At 43.8% G+C, this 23,805-nt stretch overlaps 1 protein-coding gene across 2 annotated transcripts in view; it reads left to right on the plus strand.

Annotated features, from left to right (window-relative positions):
* The window catches only part of CMTM8 (CKLF like MARVEL transmembrane domain containing 8), a 131,017-nt gene extending 113,352 nt beyond the window's left edge, over nt 1-17,665 (plus strand). Inside the window, exons 2-4 of one of the 2 annotated variants that reach the window (XM_516349.8) lie at nt 4,690-4,863; nt 15,215-15,331; nt 17,228-17,665. In XM_516349.8, coding sequence (XP_516349.5) covers nt 4,690-4,863; nt 15,215-15,331; nt 17,228-17,311 — 375 coding nt within the window. In that variant the 3' untranslated portion in view covers nt 17,312-17,665. The remainder of the gene's footprint in view (nt 1-4,689; nt 4,864-15,214; nt 15,332-17,227) is intronic. The other variant, XM_016940627.4, reaches the window with a different exon arrangement.
* Nucleotides 17,666-23,805: the final 6,140 nt, after the last annotated feature.

Consider the following 23,805-nt stretch of genomic DNA (forward strand, 5'->3'; position numbering starts at 1 on the left):
GAGGAGTAACTAGAAATGGGGATAAGGTTTTCAGGTGCTGGCAGTGTTGTGTTTCTTGATTTGGATTCTGGTTACACAGGTTTGTTCAGTTAGTGAAACTTCCCCAAGCTGTTCACTTAGGATTTGTATACTTTTCTTTATACTGTATTTCAATACAGCAGTGAAAGTTAAAACATGGGTTCTGTTTTTTTTTTTTTTAATCAGGTTTTTAGCCATTTAAAACATAGAAATTTAGTCTGGTGAAGGTGCAAAAGCATGCATATACTGATAACAGAGTAAACTAAGGTTTTTTGTTTGTTTGTGTTTTTGAGACAGAGTCTCGCTCTGCACCCAGGCTCTGCGCCTATGCTGGAGTATAGTGGTGCAATCTCAGCTCACTGCAACCTCCACTTTCCCAGTTCAAGCTATTCTCCTGCCTCAGCCTCCCTAGTAGCTGGGATTACAGGCATGCACCACCATGCCCAGCTAATTTTTGTATTCTTAGTGGAGATGGGGTTTTACCATGTTAGCCAGGCTGGTCTCAAGCTCCTGGCCTCAAGTGATCCGCCTGCCTCAGCCGCCCAAAATGCTGGGATTATAGGCGTGAGCCACTGTGCCTGGTCAGTAAATTAGTACAAGCTTTTGCTGAACAATTTGGTAGTACCTCTAAAGCTTAAAATGTGTATTCTAGAAATTTTCCTCCTAGAAGTCTGTCCTGGAATTCAGGTATACAGAGGCATAGGTTATAAAAATGTTTCTGAGCATTTTTGTACAAACATAAAGAAGACAACCTAAATTTCTATCAATAGGGGATTGGTTACATGAATTATGGAAGACTGAGCAACTGTTAAAATTGGCAGAGATGCATATGTAGTAGTGTGGAAGGTTGTCCTCCATGGTATTACTGACTGAAAGAAGCAAGTTATAGACTCTGTGAACAGAGTGATCCATATTTATAAGGGAGAAAGAGAAAGATGTGCAGGCGGTGGTTATAAATGCAAGGAAAGAGGCCAGAAAGGGTAAATACAAAATTGTTTATGTTGGTTTTTCTTGAATTTTTATAACTGGCGGATAGGGAAGGGGGTTGTCATTTCTTTATATACTTCTGTGTTAATTTTTTTTTTTTTTTTTTTGAGACGGAGTCTCCCTCTGTCACCCAGGTTGGAGTGCAGTGGCACGATCTCGGCTCACTGCAGCCTCTGCCTCCTGGGTTCAAGCGATTCTCCTGCCTCAGCCTCCCGAGTAGCTGGGACTACAGGCAGGTACCACCACGCCCAGCTAATTTTTGTATTTTTAGTAGAGACGGGGTTTCACCATGTTGGCCAGGATGGTCTTGATCTCTTGACCTCATGATCCGCCCACCTCAGCCTCCCAAAGTGCTGGGATTTACAGGTGTGAGCCACCATGCCCGGCTCACTGTGTTAATTTTTTACCTGCATTTATCACTGAAATGTTTTAAAAGTCTTAGTTTTGCCATTAAAAAAAAAAGTCTTAGCCTAAAAAAAAAAAATGCTTATCAGGGAAAACAAACAGTATTTTTGTAGTCTAAGCAAATAAAGATTCAGGTTTATCTTAAACACAAAGCAAAAGATGAGTAACATTTTTGAAGAGTGGTTTTTATCAGTATTGGTTATAGTGGAGATAAAAGGTTTGCTTCTTGATATATTTCAGTTACCTAGGAAATTCACTTGGGTAGAACAATTCTTTTCTTGACAGAGACATTCTTTTTACTTTGTTTGCTTGTGAGGTCATGGGTCAAGTATTCCCGTTCTTTGAAAGACAGCTCAGTTAACAATATTGTGCCTTTGTGTAAAAGACAACCACAGCCAGCAAACTAGACAATGCAGCCCTGGACAGCAGGCTTCACTCGCGTTAATAATGAAAAACGTTTTTGCATTCAGAGCCAAGAACTGTGAGTTGAGCCTGTTTAGCTGGATACAGACTTGTGATGGAAACTCTTAAGCCCTTGTGATCACACAGAGAGACACTATCAACACATCTACAGTGCCTCTTCACTCACTGTTATGTTTCCTATGTGAATCATCCACAAAGGGCCGTTCTGACCCTATCTCAGTCAAGAAGCCTGAAATGTTTCAGACATTGCCATGCCGGATTACATCTATTACCAGTCTTACTGATCCAACAGAATGTCAAATACATGTGTATAGATTGCCTGTCAGAGTCAATTCAGGCCAAAAACCTCATTAGTGTGAGGCTTAGCACTTTCTGGAATTATATCCCATTTTGTGTATCTTCACTTTCAGTAAGTGTTGTTGCCACGGATGTAAACACAAAAGCACATCTCCATTAAGCATCTTGTCTCTGGAATTCATATACTAACATCTAGCAGATAAAAGAATGTTGATGCTCAACTCTAAAGAGCAGAAACAGCAACATTTAGAGTCTTAGCTGCTCCCTGGCACAGGCACCAAAACTGTACCAGGAAAGTGGCTTCTCTGGGGAAGCAGTTTAACATGTCCCTTGGAAACCTGTCTGATGGCTTCAAGATCTTCACAGGAAGTCTTCTTCTTAAAGAAGGGCCTGAAGTCTTCTCTCTTCAACATCCACTTCTTCTAATCCCTATTTGAAGGTCCCCAACTACCTCAGACTGAGTAGGTTGAAAATTCAACTCATGAACAACACTCCTTTAACCTGTTCCTCTTCCATTGTTCCAACAGAACAAGTCAAACCCTGATCTACTCCAGAAATCTCTCTAGATACCTGGGGATCATTCCATTGTATCCTCTCCCTTCTCCTCCCCCAACCCCAAATCTAATCCATTAAAGTCCCATCTGCTGAAATTTGTCTTGAATTTACTCACTTCTCGATATTCACTGCCACCATATTGGTCTTGAAGACTTCATATTCTTCCACTTGGATTATTGCACGCTCTCTAAATTTGTCTCCACACCACTGCTCCCCCTTTCCCCTCCACATGTCCATTCTCTACCTGCAGCCAGAGTGGCTTTATAAAAAAATCTAGCCTAATCTTAACATTCTCTTGCTTAAAACTCTCCCACTGCCCTTCGGATAAAGCACAAAATCCCTAGGCCTCCTGGGCTCATATCATCTGACCTTCCCCAGCTCTCTAACATTTTGCACCAATATCCTAACTTACTACACATTCTTACAGGTTCTAGAAGGTAGCAGAGCCCTTCCCACCTTCAGACCTTTGCCCACGCTGTGTCCTCTGCCTATAATGTTGCCTTCCTGCTTCTGTCTCGCAAGTGCTTTCAGCCTTCTGGTTATTCTTCAGCCTGGACTTCTCCGATGCTTCCTGTGCCTGCCAGCAAGGTCATTTCCCCCATCATAGACCCTTATCATACCGTTTACCTTCTTCATAACATTTGCCACAGTTGTAATCAGTCAGGTATTTCCCTCCACTAGACTTTAGTGCTCTACAAGCAGGATATGTACAATTTGTATACCACTGTCCTTGGGGCCTGATAGCAGGAAGCCCAGATACTGTAGGTGCTCCCGTGTTAAACAAATAAAGGAAATCTGTCTTCCGAGCCTCTTGATTAGAGTTACTTTAGTATTTTGATTCATATACCACAAAGAAAGCTAAACCAGAAATGAAATTCTTTGTCCTGAGTCACACAGCGAGCCAGGACTTGCAGGGCTAGAGCCCACCCTGGACTCCTGTTGCTGTGTCCTGGGCATGTGGTTCACATCTCAACTTTTTTGTGACTTAGGAATAAAGTCCACCTGGAAGGTGCTAGAATGTGAGTGCATACCTTGCTCTAGCCTTCCTTTGTCCAGGACTCAAGACACCTACAGTTTAGGTCAGTTTCCTTTTGCTTGATGAAGTCTTCCTTTAGTCAATGAGTAGTGTTACTTTGGCTTTGGGTATGGTCTTACTTGTCAGCAGTTGGATGACCATTGCTAGGGTAAATGCACAACGTGTGGTAAAATACTGAGTGTCCACATCTGGACTGGGCCGCTGTTCATTCTCTCTTCTGAAAGCTGTCTCAGACCACATGTTACTGGCCATCTGTGAGAAGAGCAGGGAATGCCCAGAGGTTCGTCCCTTGAAAGCAGATCAGCTCCAGGGACCACCTCCAAGTACACCTGCAGTCTTATTTCCTTGACAAGTATCAGCCTGGGAGCAAATTCCAGCCATGGATGTTGTTTCTCACCAAGTGGTGTTTTAAAACCCCTGATTAGTACTAATATTTAAAATCAAGATTATTATGTACAAGCTTGAGTTTCTGTGTTCTCCTGGGATGGAGAAGACCTGGCAAAACCAGCCCACAACTATCAGCTAGAGCTGAATTTTAAGAGAACCCCCTAAAACAAGATATTGTTGGTCCCTGCCTGGACTGCCATGGTTACCTTCCTGGCATTTGTAGGCACATGAGTTTGCAAACCCTGTAATATTTTTAAGTCATGGCAGGGGAAGGTGGGGTATATGCATGAAAGTTGTAATTGACTTAGCCAGGCATGGTGCTGCATGCCTGTAATCCTAGCTACTTGGGAGGCTAAGGAAGGAGAAACCCTTGAACCCGGGAGGTGGAGGTTGCAGTGAGCCAAGATTGCTCCATGGCACTCTAGCCTGGGCGACGGGAGCGAGACTCCATCGCAAATAAATAAATAAATAAGTTGTAATTGACATTCTGTATAATTATTTTTTTTCTTTGTCCCTCCTTCCTTCTTTTTCTTTATCTTCTACTGTCCCCTCCTCTCTCCACTGCTTCTACCACTTTACAGGTTCTGGGGCTGCTGGTATGGACGCTTATTGCTGGAACTGAGTACTTCCGGGTCCCCGCATTTGGCTGGGTCATGTTTGTAGCTGTATTTTACTGGGTCCTCACCGTCTTCTTCCTCATTATCTACATAACAATGACCTACACCAGGATTCCCCAGGTGCCCTGGACAACAGTGGTAAGGAAGCTGTGGGTGGTGGTCTTTTCCAGTGCCCACTTGGTAGATGGCATTAGTCCTCTACTAGTCAATCCAAGACTGTCTCTCTGCCCAGAAAAGGTGGGCCATACCATGGAGAACCCAATACAGCAGATAATCTCAACATCATCTAATTGCCTCTCAAGTGGCTTACACCTGGGTGTGAAACTGGGCACATTAGAAGGTCCAGAAATTCCTTTCAGGCAGAATTGCAAACCAATTCTCAGAAGACTGAATCAAGAAAAGCCAGGTTCTCTCCATTAGACTCTCATTTTATTATTTCCCTGTGAACAATGTCAACTGGAAATAAATATGTCAGGGCGCCAACCTCTGCAGATCATGCTTCCTGTAAACCTCTCCTGGGGCTGTGGCCTTAACCCTTTGTACATCACAGCTCTTATGATGTTGGAGCACATTGTGTATGGAGTTAGAATGCAAATGAAAATTGCTATTAGAAAACATAGGTGTTCTTATATATTTGAAAAGGAGAATTGTCAGGAATGACTGGATTCTCATCCTGGCTCTGGCACCATGCTGGATGCAGGATGGTGAACATGTGGTCCAGGGTAAATAGATAAGAAAATGAGTAGATACGAGACCCTGTGGCATACACTGCAGTGAAGCTGTGTAGAAAGTGTGATGGAGGCTGCCACCTCAGCTTAGGATGGCTGGGAGCTCTTCAGAGAGGAAGTGACATTTAGCTTCATCCTGGAGATCGAACACACACATCCTAAGTGGATTCACAGAGATGGAAAGTGGGTTCCCCTTGACTTAAGAGCATTGACAATCTGGTTGGCAAATTCAAAGTAGCTAAATGATTTACAAAAAAAATCCCAGTGGTACCACATGTGTTTATGTATAAAACAGAGCTCTCCAGTGATACTATTTTTTTGTCTGTTTTCAACCAATATGTGAGAAAAAATATTTAGTTCCAAATAACTGACTTATGAACCAAATTTGAAATATAGTCTATTTGTGGTTATAGACTAAGTTAAGTTGGCACACTTTCAGACAACACTATCATTGTTCAAAACGCACCTGGCTTTGTTCTTTCTGTGTTGCTAAGCTAAGTCCCCCAGGAAAACAAGTCTTACTTTATTTCACAAGGCAGATTGACTGACTCTTGACCATTTCCCCAAATCCAAAAGTAAGGACTCTTTATTAAGATTTTCAAGAAAGCGTTGCAAGTTTGAAAAGTAATTCCAAATAAGGTGCTTAATCACTGTCTAGGGTGGTGGAAACAGCCTTGTTAGAATTGGTGTTTTGCTGCCTCAGATGGGCATCAGGAGGGAAAGACTCGTTTAGATGCTGGATTCAAAAAAAGTTAGCACCTTGAAGTAATAGTAACTATAGGAACACAGGATGAGGGAATAATCAAAGTAGGTTGGAATTTAAGGAATGCCATTTTGGAGAAAGTTGTGTCCTAGGGTGGGTCTTGAAGAAAGTGACTGTGAACTTGGAAGAAGAGGAACTTGGACAGTGTAGTAGGGGAGCAAATTGTTGGGATGGAGGAACGGACAGTACCCTTATTTCCCCTTTTGCATGAGACTCAATTTCTAGTTATGTTATCTAGATGAGCAATTGGCATGCTGTCTCTGTAAAGGACCAGATAGTAAGTATTGTAGTCGTCTTGGGCCACACGCCTATGGCCCAGCCACTCAACTCTGCCTGCAGCATTGAGAGAAGCCATAGGCAATTTGTAAATGAATGAGCATGGCTGTGTTCCAGTAAAACTTTATTTACAAAAACTGGTGGTGGCCGGGCGTGGTGGCTCACGCCTGTAATCTTAGCATTTTGGGTAGACACCTGAGGTCAGGGGTTTGAGACCAGCCTGGCCAACATGGCGAAATCCCGTCTCTACTATAAATACAAAAATTAGCCTGGCGTAGTGGCACATGCCTGTAATCCCAGCTACTCAGGAGGCTGAGGCAGGAGAATCGCTTGAACCCAGGAGACGGAGGTTGTAATAAGCTGAGATCACGCCACTGCACTCCAGCTTGGGTGACAGAGTGAGACTCTGTCTCAAGACAAAACAAAACAAAACTAGTGGTGGGCCAGATTTGACCCACAGGCCATAGTTTACAGACCTCTTGTCTTGATCATATGTAGTCTTTCTCTTCTCCAAGCCTAAAACTCCTTCACTGATTTATTACATTAAAAATTTTAAAATATTGCCTTTAATGGGACTTTTAAAAAGAATATTAACAATGCCTTCTTCCGGCACCCCTGGTTTTAAAATGCTTTGATTTGCATTATCAGAATTTATTATCGTAAGCTGTGTCCCCATTTTATAGATAAGGAAACTGAGGTTTGGAGTCTTGTGACTTTGCACAGATTTACACACAGCAGGGGTCCACATCTCTTGAATTCCATCTGCATTTGTTTTCTGATCTCATCCTGCTCCAGGGCCCCTCTGCCTGAGCGGTAGGTAGGAACTACAACCAGACACCAGGAAACCAGGACTCCTAATCCCTTTAGAAGGGTTTAATCATTTATCCCCCTTAAGCAAGGCTGTCAGCCTCCAGGTCAGGGGTTGCACACTCACATATGTGAGGCACCAGTCAGGTTGTACAAGTGAGTAAACTCAGCATGGTATTGAACCTTGCCACCCAGACACACTTTCTTAGCCTCTTAAACAACTTGAGAATATTCTTCACTTCACAAATAAATAAGCTGGAAATGTGCTGCCAGGATTGCTAAATTTTCTATTTGTTTTCTAAGGCAATCTAGAAATCTGGGCTTTGGTGTGAACTCTCCCAATTTTAAAATGCTTACAGCCATATTCTTAGAATTCGTTTGCTGCTGGCAGAAGCTACAGGTCAAACCCCAAACAGACTTCTGGTTGGGGTTTATGTTTACTGTTACAACTAAATACACCTTTGTAACTTCTCAAAGCATTTGTGAGTTGGGTAGATGGTGTTAACCAAATATCCAGAGCGGAGACTGGAAAAAGTTTCCGTCTGTTAACAACTAAAGGCTCTGACTAAACTTCCATATTTTCCACTGCCCAGCAGAATCTCTTACAGAACAGCCTGTGGGGGATTCAGATGCCAGCCCAACTGTCGTGTCCCAGCACAAATCAGGAGCATAGCAAGTGTCAGGCTGGGACTTTGTGCTGAGGCAGCTGACAGGCTCCTGCTGCCGAGTTGGACTGCCTAAACTCTTGCTACTCAAAGTGTGGTCCCTGGACCAGCAGCATCACTGGGAGATTATTAGGAATACAGAATGTTAGGCCCTACTCTAATTCTGATTTGTACTGACTGAATCAGAAATTCTGTAGAGGGCTTCAGAATCTCCATTATGACAAGATTTCCAGATAATTCTTAGGCATCTAAAATGTGGGAAACACTGGTTTAAAAATAGTTGTAGATCCATAATCCCTGAGTCAAAACCTTTGGGTCAGATGTGAATTAAGAGTTTGTTTTGTTTCGTTTTGAGATGGAGTTTCACTCTTGTTGCCCAGGCTGGAGTGCAATGGCGCGATCTCAGCTCACTGCAACTTCCACCTCCCGGGTTCAAGTGATTCTCCTGCCTCAGCCTCCCGCGTAGCTGGGATTAAAGGCATGCGCCACCATGCCCAGCTAATTTTATATTTTTAGTAGAGACAGGGTTTCTCCGTGTTGGTCAGGCTGGTCTCAAACTCCCCAACTCAGGTGATCCACCCGCCTCGGTCTCCCAAAGTGCTGGGATTACAGGTGTGAGCCACAGCGCCCAGCCTAAGAGTTTTTTTTTTTTTTTTTTTTTTCAAATTTTGGAAAGGTAATAAGGTAATTTGGTGCATTTACAACAATATGTGACATGTACCCCTGAGTCTGGGGCTGTACTGTAATGAGACAAATTAATGTTTCTGCAACAACACGTGGATTTTCCTGCTAAGAGGGATAATGAAGACCACATTGCTACCATGTCAGCTCAGGTCAGCTTTTACTACCAAATGACTTTTGAATTTAGTCTTGCTTTTCAGAGCATTTAGGGAATCTAAGATTGCAGAGAAGGGATTGGTAGACTTGGTTTTAGTCCCCTGGGAACTTGTCTGGAAGACCACTGCAGAAACCAGAGTTTTATAATCTTGCGTGTAGTGCCTTCATTGATAAGGCATGAACTTTGCATTGGAATCTTATCTTAACAATAGCTCATTCCCTTAATGTGTCTGGGGAGGTAGAAAGTGACCTATATCCATTTTTAATATGCAGCAGAAACCACAGCTGGTTCCTACTAGCACCTCTGAGCTCCTGGGCTACAACTGTTATGATACCATTTATTCAGGGAGACTTGGATAGGTTTTCCAACAAATCTGATTTAAGCTAAAAGTTCAAAGCAATAAAATTTGTCTTCTTCATAGCACCAAGCACTAGGGTCTACATGCATGTGTTTCCTGAGGATTCGTCCTCTGTAGCTCATCCCTGCTGACCTCACTGCAAGCCTTGTGAGCTCCAGAGAGCAGGGATATTTGTCTCCTTTTCCAGTTAAAGCAGCTACTATTTTTTTTTTCTTTTTTTTTTTTTTCTTTTTTTTTTGGAGATGGAGTCTTACTTTATTGCCCAGGCTGGAGTATAGTGGTGCAATCTCGGCTCACTACACCCTCCGCCTCCCGGGTTCAAACAATTCTCCTGCTTCAGCCTCCTGAGTATGTGGGATTACAGGCGCTCACCACCACGCCCAGTTAATTTTTGTATTTTTTTTAGTAGAGACGGGGTTTCACCGTGTTAGCCAGGCTGGTCTTGAACTCCTGACCTCAGGTAATCTGCCCGTCTTCGTCTCCCAAAGTGCTGGGATTACAGGCGAGAGCCACCACACCTGGCCGGCAGTTACTATTTCTTAAGTACATACTATGTGCTAGATGTCACACTGGGTCCTTTATATTTTACATCATTTCATTTAATCCTTACAGTAACTCTGCAAAGATAGAATGCATTATTTCCATTTTGCAGATGAAGAAACTGGGGCACTGAGAGGATGCTTGAGAGCCAGGAATGGGAGGCAGGTCTTCTAATACCAACCACAGTTGTGAACCTTGGAGTCTGTTTGGCTCCCAGTATACACAGATATTCCAGTTTCTCTTGCCCTTGGAAGTAGCCATTTCCACTGTGCCATCCTGAGCAGGAAGTGCCAGCCCAGATGTTGGGTCTTGGCAGTCTTTTCAGCATAGCAGCTCTAAAGAGTCCCATTTGTTATTGTAAATCTTCCAAAAGACCCTTCTTCTAATGATGGTGCCAGAACTAAGCACATGACTTATTGGCAGGGGCTGAGAGTCAGAAAATGGGACCTTCCTGTTGCTCTGTCTCCAGCCAGTCTGCCTGAACCTACAGGCCTAAGTCCCTGCTGTCACCTGGTGGGATCATGTTATAACCAGGATCCACTGAGTCTTCCTGTCTCCTCTTAACCAGTCAATCCAAATGCCTTAGCCTGACGGGCACAGTCAATTTCTAAATGACTGCCTCTGGCCTCTAGCTGATACAATCATTAAACAGGAATAAGAAAAGTAAGTTACTGTGTATACTTTATAGTTTACACAACTCTTTAACAATATGGTCTCCTTTGAGATGGGTGAGACTTGTATAGTTTTTCCCATTTTGTAAATTGAGTACAATCAGTTTGATGGTAGGTTTAATCCCTATAAGAGAGGTCCAAAACAGCATTGGTTTAAAACTTATTTCTCTCTCCTGTGATAGTCCAGAAGTAAGTCACCTGTTCTATAAGATCACCTGTGCCCCAGGTTCCTCCTTTCTTGTGACTCTGCCATCTTTCCCTAACAGTCGGCCTGTGGTCCAAGGTGGCAGCTTCAGCACCTGCCATCACATCTAGATTCCTAGTCATGGGGAGAGAAGGTAAAAAGTGGGCAGTGGAGGGTACTTCTTCCCTTTAAGGCACAGTGTTGACATTGTATATGTTACATCTGCTCACATTCTGTTAGCCTGAATGTGGTCACCTGACCACATCTCCTTCCAAAGGAGGCTGGAAGGTGGAATCTTTAGGTGGCCATGTGCTCAGCTGGAAACTCCGTTACCATATAATAAGAGAGAAACATAGCAGGAGACAGCCAGCAGCTCTGCCACAGACGAAGCAGCTGAAGAGGTTATTTCCCCAAAGCCACATAGCTGTGAGCGCTGCATTGGCCCATCTCCTGTATCCTGCAGCCCTTCTTCTAGTTGCTTATCATATCTTCCTTCTTTCTTTTTTGGTTGTGGATTCAAAATACAGCTTTTTAGATGAAACCTACATGGAGATTCCCAACAGACCTGATTCAGTGTGTCTGGGGTAGGGCCTGGGAACATGCTTTTCTGACAGATTTCCAGATAGTGCTGATACCACTCCTGCACTTTGAGTAGCACTGAGCTCCTTTACTAGCTGGTTGTAGACAAGGTGGGGAGGGAAAAGGGGATTCTTAGCCCGCATCAGCCTGTACCTTTTCCTCAGCCTTTGCCCAGACCCAATCTCTTCTGTCAAGCATGAGTGTCTCTTCCACCAATGTGTGGTAATAGGGACTAGAGAGCCAGAAAGGCAAGCCGCAGGTGAAGCGGACATCCCTACCACCCTTAAGAAATGGACTCTGGGCCAGGTGCAGTGGCTCATGCCTTGTAATCCCAGCACTTTAGGAGTCCAAGGCAGGAGGATCACTTGAGCCCAGGAGTTCAAGACCAGCCTGGGCAACATAGCAAGACCTGTCTCTACTAAAAATAAAAATTAGGCCGGGTGCAGTGGCTCACACCTGTAATCCCAGCACTTTGGGAGGCTGAGGCGGGTGGATCATGAAGTCAGGAGATCGAGACCATCTTGGCTAACCCAGTGAAACCCCATCTCTACTAAAAACACAAAAAATTAGCCAGGCGTGGTAGCATGCGCCTGTAGTCCCAGCTACTCAGGAGGCTGAGGCACGAGAATCGCTTGAACCTGAGAGGCAGAGGTTGCAGTGAGCCAAGATCACGCTACTGCAGTCAGCCTGGGTGACAGAGTAAGATTCTGTCTCAAAAGAAAAAAAAAAGACAGAAAAGAAATGGACTCTGATGGAAAAGATGTGTACAAGGCTGATTATACTAAGCAGAGGGATATTTAAATAAATGCTAAAAAGAGAGGCAGGTGAAGCTCCAGGGGAGCCATCCTTCCCAAATGTTCACTTAAATTTTCGGCGGTTTGGGTATGCCAGATGGTGAACCTAGGTAGCTATGTCTTTAAACTCTTGAGGACTCTTGAGGATATCAGATGCCTGAAAATCTTGCCTTCTTAGCTGTCTGAATAGATGTAACACCAGGGACAGGAGCTGCTCATTATCCCCCACTATCCATTTTCTTCTGTAGTAATAGAAGTTTCAGTTGAGCCTTGGCCACTCTGCCACTGGGTGGGCCCTGGGACTGAGTTCCAGCTGAGGGGATGTTCGCAGCAGTGATGTGTGAAGCACCATGGCCCTAAAGTGGGGCTGCTTTTTTTTCTTCTCCCCCTCCTCCCCTTCCTAGGAGCTGGGATTCTGCTGTGGTAGTGGGACACCTCCTGGGCCATGTGGAGAATGGTGAGACCCTGGAGATGGCCAAGTATTGTGGATGGAGCCTGTGTCCCTGTCACCCCGAGGCTGCCAGACCAGCTCTGGTTGCCTAAGCCTTAGATAGGAGTAAACTCTCTTTCCTAAGCCACCGTCTTGGGTCATGTCACCACAGCCAAATTTACTAACTGTATATTATCTCAGGGCTTCTTTCCATTATCTTGAGATCTGAGATTTATCTTAATATGTCCACAAGTACTATGCATAGCTGGGTAAAAATAAGCCGGTATTTGAGAAAAAAAAAAAAAGAAAGAAAGAGAACATTTTTATACCAAGGAGGGATTGACTTTCAGAAAAGAGTAGACTTCTCTCTCTTCCCTTCCTCCAAAAAAAGAAGCTGGAAACCTTCTGTTTTTTTGTATGTGTTTTTTGTTGTTGTTTGTTTGTTTTTGTTTTTGAGATGGAGTCTCACTCTGTCACCCAGGCTGGAGTGCAGTGGCGTGATCTCGGCTCACTGCAACCTCCCTCTCCCAGGTTCAAGTGATTCTCAAGCCTCAGCCTCCTGAGTAGCTGGGATTACAGGGCCCATCACCACATTTGCCTAATTTTTGTATTTTTAGTAGAGATGGGATTTCACCATGTTGGCCAGGCTGGTCTCGAACTCCTGACATCTCAGGTGATCTACTCGCCTCAGCCTCCCAGAGTGTTGGGATTACAGGTGTGAGCCACTGCACCCAGCGGAATTTTTAAATTACTATATTGTCCTTGTAGCTCTCTTTCACCGTGGTCCAGGGAACTGGCATTTCAGTTGGAGGAGCTATAAGATTTTTCAACTTGAATAGTCCCTGATCCAGGGCCTATTTCTCTATAGCAACAAGACCTCATGTTTCTATGAAACTCAGTAACATTCTAGAACCCTCTGAAGCTTCACATGTCCATCCTTCATTTCTGTAGCCCAGATTTCTTTTTTTAACCTTTATGACGATCCTGGTTTCTTTGCTCTTCTCTTTTCTTTCATCGCTCCACCTATTTTCACTACATTTCCTCCAACCCAGGCATTCCCCGGACATGTTTACTTTTGGGAGTGTTAAACAAGACTAGGGAAGTCACAAAGTTAGGCATTGTGAGATAGTGCCTGAGAGAGGCTTGTGATAACCTGGCAGAGCCCCCAGTGTGGGGGCGCACAGAGGGAGAATGCCCCTGCCTTCTACTCACGTCTCTACCAACCCTCTTCCCCTTCCCCATTTCTTTCCAAGGGAAATAGCAGTTTCTTGTTTCTTTAGAGTTCAGAAAAAATGGGCCATACTTACTGAGAGATGGGATCATTGCATGTTCACAGGTCGTAGACTCAGAGAGTCTTTCTTTCCCCATCTCCTCTCTGGCCCCCTCATCCACATGGGCTCGTGCACAAGGCCCAGGACGTCAGGGCAGTTCTGGCCAGGCTGAGCTTTCCCTGAATTCTCTTTCATTCATTCTCATTCTTTCCTTGTATAAAGAACTAGACATGCATGAGAGCCCTGAAACCCATCCTCAAAGATGTTCGTTGCAGTAGCATTTGTAATCCTTGAAAAATTAGCAACGCTGAAATGCCCATCAATAGGCTAAAAGTTAAATTATGAAGTATTAGTGGCAAGACAAGACTAAATGGCTTGGCAAGTACTAAATGTGCGTGACTCTATATTCTAAGAGGTGATATGGGGAAAAAATACCAGTAAGGGCTTTTGTGTTAATGCACAGATGTGTTTCTAGACCAAAAAGTAAACAAAAGAACACAACCAACATTCCTAATGAGTCATTTTGTGAGACCAGGGCTTCTTAGGGGACAGTTTCGGCAGCCTGACCCTGGGTCTGACTGTGATGAAGCCCTTATCTTAAAGGTTAAGTGCCCTGACCTGAAGACAGTGTGAGCACAGGTGGAGGTGGCGACAGGGACATACAACCTCTGCCACAATGCCAGGGCCTGCAGTGGGAAAATTCTATGTAGCTTTTTTTCTCTGAGAAGAAAGAGATTGCTTCCTCCCTTTCCCCTACCCCTTCCTCTGTCTCCAAGTTACTGACGGAAAGATGTTAGACCACAGAGGGCCCACTCCTGAGAGGCATCCCCCTTCCTCCCCAGTTGGTTTCTGCTCTGGTTTCACGTCACCCCCGCCCCTCCCCTGTGTTCAGGCAGGACCCAGCTTTGCATGGTTTCCTATGCATGGTTCAGAGCATGGTTTCTTAGAGTTTAGACATAACTGAAAACCAAATACCTACCGGGACTTACATATCTTCTCTAAAAATAGGAACAAATAAGGTGAAGCCAAGGGTGACATTAGTTCCCAAAGGGCTGTAACCGCCTTTTTAAGAACTTGCAGCTAGGACAGAGGAGCTCATTTAAATATCCCTCCCTGTTTGGAACGCGGGGTTAGGGAGTCAGCTGGGCCTGTTTTGGGGGACACTGTATTGCGCCTCTATGTCAGGGACACATGCAAGGGCTACAGCTGCGGCTGAGGGCCAGGGGCTGAGGCTGAGCCCACTGAGTGGGCGCCACTGCTGCCTGCCATCCTCAGACAGCCTCAGCTTGGCTGACGTCTGGATGAGATGAGGCTCAGGAGCAAACCGAAGAAGCAAAATGACTGAAGGGGCGGCATGCAGTCTCAGTGTCTCGTGGGGGCAGGGGTTGGCATCTGGTATGAGCTGCCGTAAAACCCTCTCCTCTCGCACTTAGAGCTGCCTTCCCACAGCCTTGTCCCCCACCCTCCCACAGGTGTCCACTTGGGCCCCTCCCCACACCAGAGGTATAGCCCTCATCACTTCTGAAGTCCAGAGGTGTGCAGACCCTCCCCTCTCCCTAAACACTCTGCCCCTGTGTCCCCCCAGGGCCTGTGCTTTAACGGCAGTGCCTTCGTCTTGTACCTCTCTGCCGCTGTTGTAGATGCATCTTCCGTCTCCCCTGAGAGGGACAGTCACAACTTCAACAGCTGGGCGGCCTCATCGGTGAGTAGCCCTCCATCCCCACATGATCCTCCTCTTCCCTCTCCAAGGCTTGCTTGGGATTGGGGAAGACAGAGTCATCTGCAGGAAAAAGCAGCGCTTGCAGTAGTGACAAATTAGCAATTGGCTTATTGATTTGAAAATATCTAAAACTGGCAGGGGGCAGGGGGCCCTCCTGGCCCGAAGTGGGAAAAGGCTGGGAGACTGCTTGAGTGAATGCCGAATGACTGGAACAAGATAAGTATTCAAGGGAGAAAAGCTGTTTAAAGCATGCTAAGAATAATTCTACTGCCTATAATTTATTAAGTGGGGGAAGGTTGCAGAAAATGAACAGAATATAATTCCATTTAGTTTTTTTTAAGTGAAAATATTTGTTTATGCATTGAGAATGCCTAGAAAAATATATACCAGTAGAGGTTCCTTCTAGAGACTGGGATCGGGAAATGAGGGGAGTGGGACAAGGAACTTCAATTTTTTTTTTTTTTTTTTTTTTTTTTAGAGAAGGGGTCTTGCTCCATCACCCAGGCTGGAGTGCAGTGGCATAATTATAGCTCACTGCAACCTGGAACTCCTCAGCTTGAGCCATCCTCCTACCTCAGCCTCCTGAATAGCTGGGACTAGAATCCTGCACCACCATGCCCAGCTAATGTTTTAACTTTTTTGTAGAGACTAAGTCTCACTATGTTGCACAGGCTGGTCTGGATTTCCTGGGCTCAAGTGAGCTTCCTGCCTTGGCCTCCCAAAGTGCTGGAATTACAGGCATGAGCCACCGCGCCTGACCTTACTTTTTAATTTATATACTTCTGTTTGCATTTTTAAACCATAAGTGTGTATTATTTTTCTAATTAAAAAAAACTGGTATTAAGAATCTCTCTGAGATTGGCCTTAAAATAGCCCATCTCCAAAAGAAGCCTATCGGGGGAAGGAGGGAGGCAGTTAGACAGAAATGCCAAAATGATTATGTCAAAGCTGATTGATGGTACATGGGGGTTCATCATATTCTTTACTTTTATTTCTGTTTGAAGATCTCTATTTAAAAGTAGATTGGTCGGGCACAGTGGCAATGCCTGTAATCCCAGCACTTTGGGAGGCCTAGGCGGGTGGATCACCTGAGGTCAGGAGTTCAAGGCCAGCCTGACCAACATGGTGAAACCCCATCTCTACTAAAAATACAAAAAAAAATGAGCCGGGGGTGGTGGCGGGCACCTGTAATCCCAGCTACTTGGGATGCTGAGGCAGGAGAATTGCTTGAACCCAGGAGGCAGAGGTTGCAGTGAGCCAAGATCACGCCATTGCACTCCAGCTTGGGCAACAAGAGCGAAACTCCGTCTCGAAAAAACAAAATAAAAGTAGAGCATATGGATGCCGGTGACATTAAAAATCACAGGCTTCGTCAAGACTGGGCTCAAGTTAACACGTAGCAAGAATGGACTAGAACTGGGTGGAGGCTGCCCCATTAATTAAGAAGGGCCTGCATTTTCCTCCTCCCTGTTCACACCTCACATACCATGTGGGCTCATTGCTTACTCTGGCCCACTCGACTCATTTATGTGAACTGACACTGTAGCAATCCGAGATTGTACCCCGGACCTAGATTGCCTGTGCTACATTAGAAATGATACTTTCCTCAGATGCACTGCCGCCGTATTCACTCCTAAGTGAACTCCCTGAGGTTATTTGAGCAAAACTACAGGCTTTCAGATGTTCTCCGAAATAAAAACAGCATAACCAGAAATCATTTGAGAAGGATAGTAATTGAACCAATAAAGTAGTTTTAGATGACAAAGCCTGGTATCAAGAAAAGGTAGTGAGTGGGTGATTCAATGGAGGTGAAATGATAACTTTTGCTAATTAGGATGTGCCCTAAACCCCACTTCTATTATGCTTTGTTTTCTCCAGTTCTTTGCCTTCCTGGTCACCATCTGCTACGCTGGAAATACATATTTCAGTTTTATAGCATGGAGATCCAGGACCATACAGTGATTTACCATTTTGATAATTAAAAGGAAAAAAAAAGGAAGACTCTCACTGTAAAAACAGCTGTAGGTATAATGTATATTCCCAGAGAATTGTATTTAACTAATTAATGTTTTTTATATTCTTAAATTTGCTCACAAATTGTGGTTTGTTACAATTAAACTGGATACTTATTTGCAAAGTGTTGTAGCTTATAATGAACTCTTAAGTATCTTATTAATGTATTAATGTCTTCATAGATCATATTTTCTTAGACAATGTTTAAATAGATAAATTGCTAATATTGAGAATGTGTCAAGTTTGTAAACCTAACTTTTAAGATGCCAGATTCTTTTTTGATTAAATGTTGCAAAATCCCAAGTAATGTGTTTGATTGGAGAAAGGAGACCTACCTGTTGAAGCCAGAGGCTAGGCTGTCAAGGCTGGTGGGAGGCTGGGAAGTCTCCCTCTTCACAGGGCTGCATCGTATGATATTGTCAGGTGACACTTATCCATAGTCTTAGGGCAAAGAGGCGGGAGATTCATCTCCCCAATTCTGGGGATCATAGATCAGTGTTCATGATTTTCATATGCTAACAGGTTGCCCCAGAAAGCATCTATTCAGACCTGGCCTTGGACATCAGTGATAAGCTCATGGGAAGTTATGCTACTAAGTGCAGTGACTGACGTGCTTGTGATATTTTTTCTAATATGCATTATTAAAAAATATATAACTATTAAAAGGATAAATATCTGAATATATTGAATATATCTTAAAATTATCTTGCTGGCTGGGCGCCGTGGCTCATGCCTTGTAATCCCAGCACTTTGGGAGGCCGATGCAGGCGGATCACGAGGTCAGGAGATCGAGACCAGCCTGGCTAACATGGTGAAACCCCGTCTCTACTACAAATACAAAAATTAGCTGGGCGTGGTGGCGGGTGCCTGTAATCCCAGCTACTTGGGAGGCTGAGGCAGGAGAATCACTTGAACCCAGGAGGCAGAGGTTGCAGTGAGCCAAGATCACACCACTGCACTCCAGCCTGCTGACAGAGCAAGACTGTGTCTCAAAAAAAAAAAAAAAAAATTGCTGACCACAGTAACATGTGTGCTATCTTTTGTGAAAACTACTGGGCCAGGCCAGGCACAGTGGCTCATGCCTATAATCCCAGCACTTTGGGAGCCTGAGTGAGGTGGGCAGATCACTTGAGGTCAGGAGTTCGAGATCAGCTTGCACAATATGGCAAAACTCCATCTGTACCAAAAATACAAAAAAATAAGCCAGGCATGGTGGTGCACCCCTGTGGTCCCAGCTACTTGGAAGGCTGAGATAGGAGGATCCCTTGGACCTGGGAGGAGGAGGCTGCAGCGAGCCGTGATCATGCCACTGCACTCCAGCCTGAGCAACAGAGTGGGGCCCTGTCTCAAAAAAAAAAAAAAACTAATAATAAGACACTGCTGGACCAAAAGGTTTCAATATTCCAAATCTCCAGTGCAAAAATATTATAACATCATTATTAGATATTATCAGTTAAGGAGAAGAACTCACATCAGCAAGACAATATGAACTTAGAGGAAGTGTTTTTAGATAGGATGGTTCTTGCTAGTACAGCAGTATATCTTGGATGATTTTTCAATATGAGCTTTTGAAAAACAAAAAACCACAGAAACGTTAGTGTAGTTGATGAGCGTGAACAAAGCTGAAGCTGTGCGCTCTGTTGATATGACTCCCATGGCCTCTGCCTCTTGATCTCTCACCTGTTTAGCAGTGCTGTTTTTTTCTGTTTGTGCTGGTTCTCTTTTTCTAATTCCATATCCAAGCTCTGATTACCCCTACATAGGAGAGTTGAGATTTCTTCAGTGTCTAGTCATACCCACCCCAGACCTTTGAAAGTACCAATGAAGAATGTTCTGGGGTTGTGGACTAGGCCCGCCCAAAGAGGTAGTGGGGAAGGGAGCTCCAAAAATGAGAGGTGAGTGTAGGGTATGGATGTGTGAGCAGGTGGTGTCGGGGGGCACACAAGGCCACTCTGTGCCCAAAATGTAGCAAGCCATGGAAGGCTGAACTTCCATAACACAGACCTGTAGGCAATTGGTGATGTGATCTTTGGGGAGCTGATTCCCAGTCATCACTGATTTTGCAGAAAAGCTGAAATAACTAGTCACAGTTGGCATGCTCTGCCCTTCCGTCCAGCTCTCCCTCTCACACTCACAAAAGCATGTGCACCTTCCACATACCCTGTGGGTTTTTCAAGTACTTTATGTTGCAAACAGCACTCCATAAAAGTCAGAAAAAACAGTAACCTACAGAGGCCTGCTTCTGGAAACAGAAAGAAGCCTGCTTTTATGCTCCACGCAAGCATGTGTGTGTCATTTCTATAATCACGGCCACATTTATAGAACGTAACTTCTGGGGTGAAAAGTGCCGTAAACCACACTTTGAAATGTCCTTCAAGTAGACTGTAATTTTAGTTCTTTCTTGAACTGGTAGCACCAAAGGCATCTGTTTCAAAAGAACAATGCCTAGTTTGTGTCCATGCAGGGGCACTTGCTGTCTTGTCTTTATTGGTGTTTCTTCAGAAGCATGATCCTTTATGTTACCCTGAGAGTTCACTAAAACAATAACAGCAAAAAGCATTTATTTTTCACTGAAAAGAAATTATTATTTCATCTTTTGAATACTGAGACTTCGTTCATGAATAAGCTTTAAGTGTAGGTTTTTAGACAACAAAATGATTCTCTGTTGTTCAGATTGGAGCTGTAAGTTGTGAATTGGGTTTGCTTTAAGTTTTTTCTCTTAAAAAAGAAGAGAAAACAAAGCCACACACAATACAGTCAACATAAAAATAGGTTTCTGGGGGCTTGAAAAATATTATTACAGGGATAGTGTACAAGGTACTTAAACTCATCTCTGCCATCTGCGCTTGCCATCTGCATTCACCTCTCAGCCATTCCAAAACCTTCATGTCCTCTTTGGTGGAGCAGAGTGAGTTTTTAACTTGATATATTTACCCACTCATGGCAAACCAATAAAATGCTTTAGGCAATTAATCTCTCTTTATTGCTATTTCCAACTTACTGCTCCCAAAAGATAAATATTTGGCCAACCTTTGAAAACTACAAGAAAATCTAGAGAAGAGGATGTTCGATATCAGTATTTATTTTTTATTTTTAAGTTGCTCCCTTCATAGGAAAATCCCTTCGGGGCATCAGCACACAAAAGATTATAAATACATGAAATATCTCTGTAATAGAAGGCAGACATTTAGAAATGCTAACTGAAGATGCAGCCCTGGGTAGAAAATCAACTTAAAGTCCATATTTTTGTTTTCTAGACAATTATTATTTTGAAAAGATGAGTTTTCACAGAAAAAAATTGGTTTTACTGAAATTTAATTGAAAAGATAAATTTTCACCAAAAAAAATCTGGACATATGATACATGCAAGCACATACGCGCGCACATACGCGCACACACACACAAGCGCACGCACTCTGAAAGGTGGCAGCCTGAGCGTTTGTTAACTTGGCTGCACATTAATGTTCTGCTGGCAACATCTGCTGCCAAATGCGAATCGTAAGCAGACAGCTGTGAAGGAAGGTAAGATAACTTCCAGTGTTGATGACGACCTAGAATAATGGGGAAGATTATAATGCATGTTGTTATAAGTTGGGGGGTATATAAACTTGGGGTTTTGGTATATGTAAAAGAAGATAGGGTTTGGGAGAAAGTGCTTGGCATCACAGAGTGATGACTTTTCAGAAACTTAGGAAGGTAAGTGGGAAGAAAAGTGCTGATTAAAAAGATATTCCATCTGGAAGATATGTTTTGAGAAAACTTTCCTATCTATGGCAGAATTGTTTTTGCTAGAATATTCAGAATAGCTAAATGAACCCAGGGCATAGGGAACCTTGTGGCTGCCTCCCCAGCATCTTTTCTTCCTCCTCATATTCTCAAACTGCCCTAGTCTTTATTCAGTATCCAGACCACCCTCTTATAGCCCCAGTGTTTTGTGAGAGGCCGACTCCATTAGGACTCTAGGAATGGAGCCTACGGCTCTGCCTCAGCTCATCAGCATGAGACCACCCTCCACCACAGTGATTGGTTCAGAGATGGTCATGTGACCCACGGCTTGCTTGGGAGTTCTGGGAAAGAGGCGTGCTGTGTACGTGTGTGTTACCTAATATACATTGACCCTTTATGCCAGGCACTGTACTAAAGGGCTTTCCATCTATTATCTCATTTAACTCTCAGAAGGGGAAGCCTGCGCAGTAGATACTAGATTATCCTCACTTTACAGAGGAGGAAACTGAGGTACAAAGAGGTTAAGCAATTTTATAAAATGTTATAAAAGTCATTTAGCTAGCAAGTGTGGAGAGCAAGCATATTAACTGCTGGTGTTAATGTATTATGTATTTAAAGCACCTGGCACACAGTTGGTGCTCAATAAATGATTTCCCTTCTTTTTTTAATGTTTTAATTGACAATAATTGCATGTATTTTGTGGGTATAATGTGATGTGGCTTTGGGGGGTTTTCTTACTTTTTATTTATTTATTTATATTTTTTGAGACAGGGTCTCACTCTGTTCCCAGAGTACAGTGGCACAATAATGGCTCACTGCAGCCTCAACCTCCAGGGCTCAAGCAATCCTCTCACCTCAGCCTAGCTGGGACCACTGAGACCACAGTCGTCTACTACCAACCACACCTGGTTAATTTTTTATTTTTTTCGTAGACATGAGGTGTCACTACATTGCCCAGGCTGGTCTCGAACTCCTGAGCTTAAACGATCTTTGTGCCTCAGCCTCCCAAAGTGCTGAGATTACAGGCATGAGCTGTGCCTGGCCACAATGTGCTGTTTTAATTTTTGTATACATTGTGGAATTATTAAATCCGTGCTTACTCTTTTTTTTTTCCTTCTTCTTCTTTTGAGACAGGGTCTCACTCTGTCACCCAGGCTGGAGTGCAGTGGCAGAATCACGGCTCACTGAAGCCTCGACCTCCCGGGACTCAGATGATCCTCCCACCTCAGCTTCCGGAGTAGCTGGGACTACAGGCATGTGTCACCACGCCTGGCTAATTTTCGTATTTTCTGTAGAAACAGGGTTTCGCTGGTCTCAACCTCTCAGGCTCAAGCGATCCACCTGCCTCTGCCTCCCAAAGCGCTAGGATTACAGATGAGAGCCACTGCCCCTGGCCTGCAGCTCTTTTGATGGAACTCTTAGAAGCAACAGTCCTCTCCTTGGGTGAGAAAATATGTAGCCAGGAAGTCGTTTGCAAAAATTTTGTGACCACAAGGGGGAGCCAGTCATAGGATAACAGTAACGAAGAGTTAGGTGGAAAGAAACTTCATCAATGATAGTATCATTGAACCATTGAATCAATTCAGCCCTGAATGCTACCAGGCTCTGACTTTGCAATTACATGAGCAATTCTGCCCGCTTAAACTAATTTCCATTACTTGCAACAACATGCATCATAACCATTACACAGGACATCCTGGCAAACACCTTTCAAGCAAGTCACCACAAGGGCCTGTATAGATGGTAGTGATGATGAGAGGAGCCAACTTTAGCACCAATGCTATTTAGCAGTAGAAGGGTAGAAAAAGGGAAATTTTGAAAGCCCATTTGACAGTGACTCGGGCCTTCCTAAAGTTATTGCTGAAGGTGGCAATAGCGTGGGAAAATCCTAGAAAAAGAAAGAGCTGGGAGGATGGGTACTCAAAGGAGTACCGCATGACCTGTCTTTGGCCATTGCAATAGGAAAGCTGAGCGTGGAGGAGGAACATGAACCATCTGGCCTCCAGCCATTTTAACTTAGGAGAATTCCACCGTGTTGTCGTAAAGGCAAATAGTCACTGGAGAGGTGGCTTCTCTCTCTCTAGGTAAGTTGAGCATTAAGTGCCAAAGAACGTTGAGAATGAGGACTAGACCTAAACTCTTGGCATTTAGGAAAAAGAACTTAGATATCACATATGGTGCAATTAAATCCACAATGAGATACTACTTCACACCCTCTAGAAGGGGTTAATTAAAAAAAAAAAAAATACCAGGTGTTGGCGAGGTTATGCAGCATCTGGAATTTTTATACATCGCTGGTGGGAGGGTAAAATGGTATAATTACTTATAAAGTTAAACAATACTTGTAACCCAGCAATTCCAGTCCTAGATATCCACCCATGAGAAATATATCCACAAAAAGATTGAGCAAGAATATGCATAGCAGCTGTATTCATAGTTGCCCCAAACTGGAAACAACCCAAATGGCTATCAAATGGTGAATGAATACATTGTGTATCTCTACAATGGAATACTGCTCAGCAATAAAAGGGAACAAACTACTGATATAGGCAACAATGTGGATGAATCACCAAAACGTTATGCTGAATAAAAGAAGCCAGACCAACAAAAATCATTTGATTCTATTTATATGAAACCCTAGAAAAGGCAAAACAAAGCTATAGTGAGAGGAAGCAGATCAGTGGTTGCCTGGAAATAGGGATGGAGCAGTTGGCTTA

Source organism: Pan troglodytes, chromosome 2, assembly GCF_028858775.2.
Source record: "Pan troglodytes isolate AG18354 chromosome 2, NHGRI_mPanTro3-v2.0_pri, whole genome shotgun sequence".
Classification (NCBI taxonomy): domain Eukaryota; kingdom Metazoa; phylum Chordata; class Mammalia; order Primates; family Hominidae; genus Pan; species Pan troglodytes.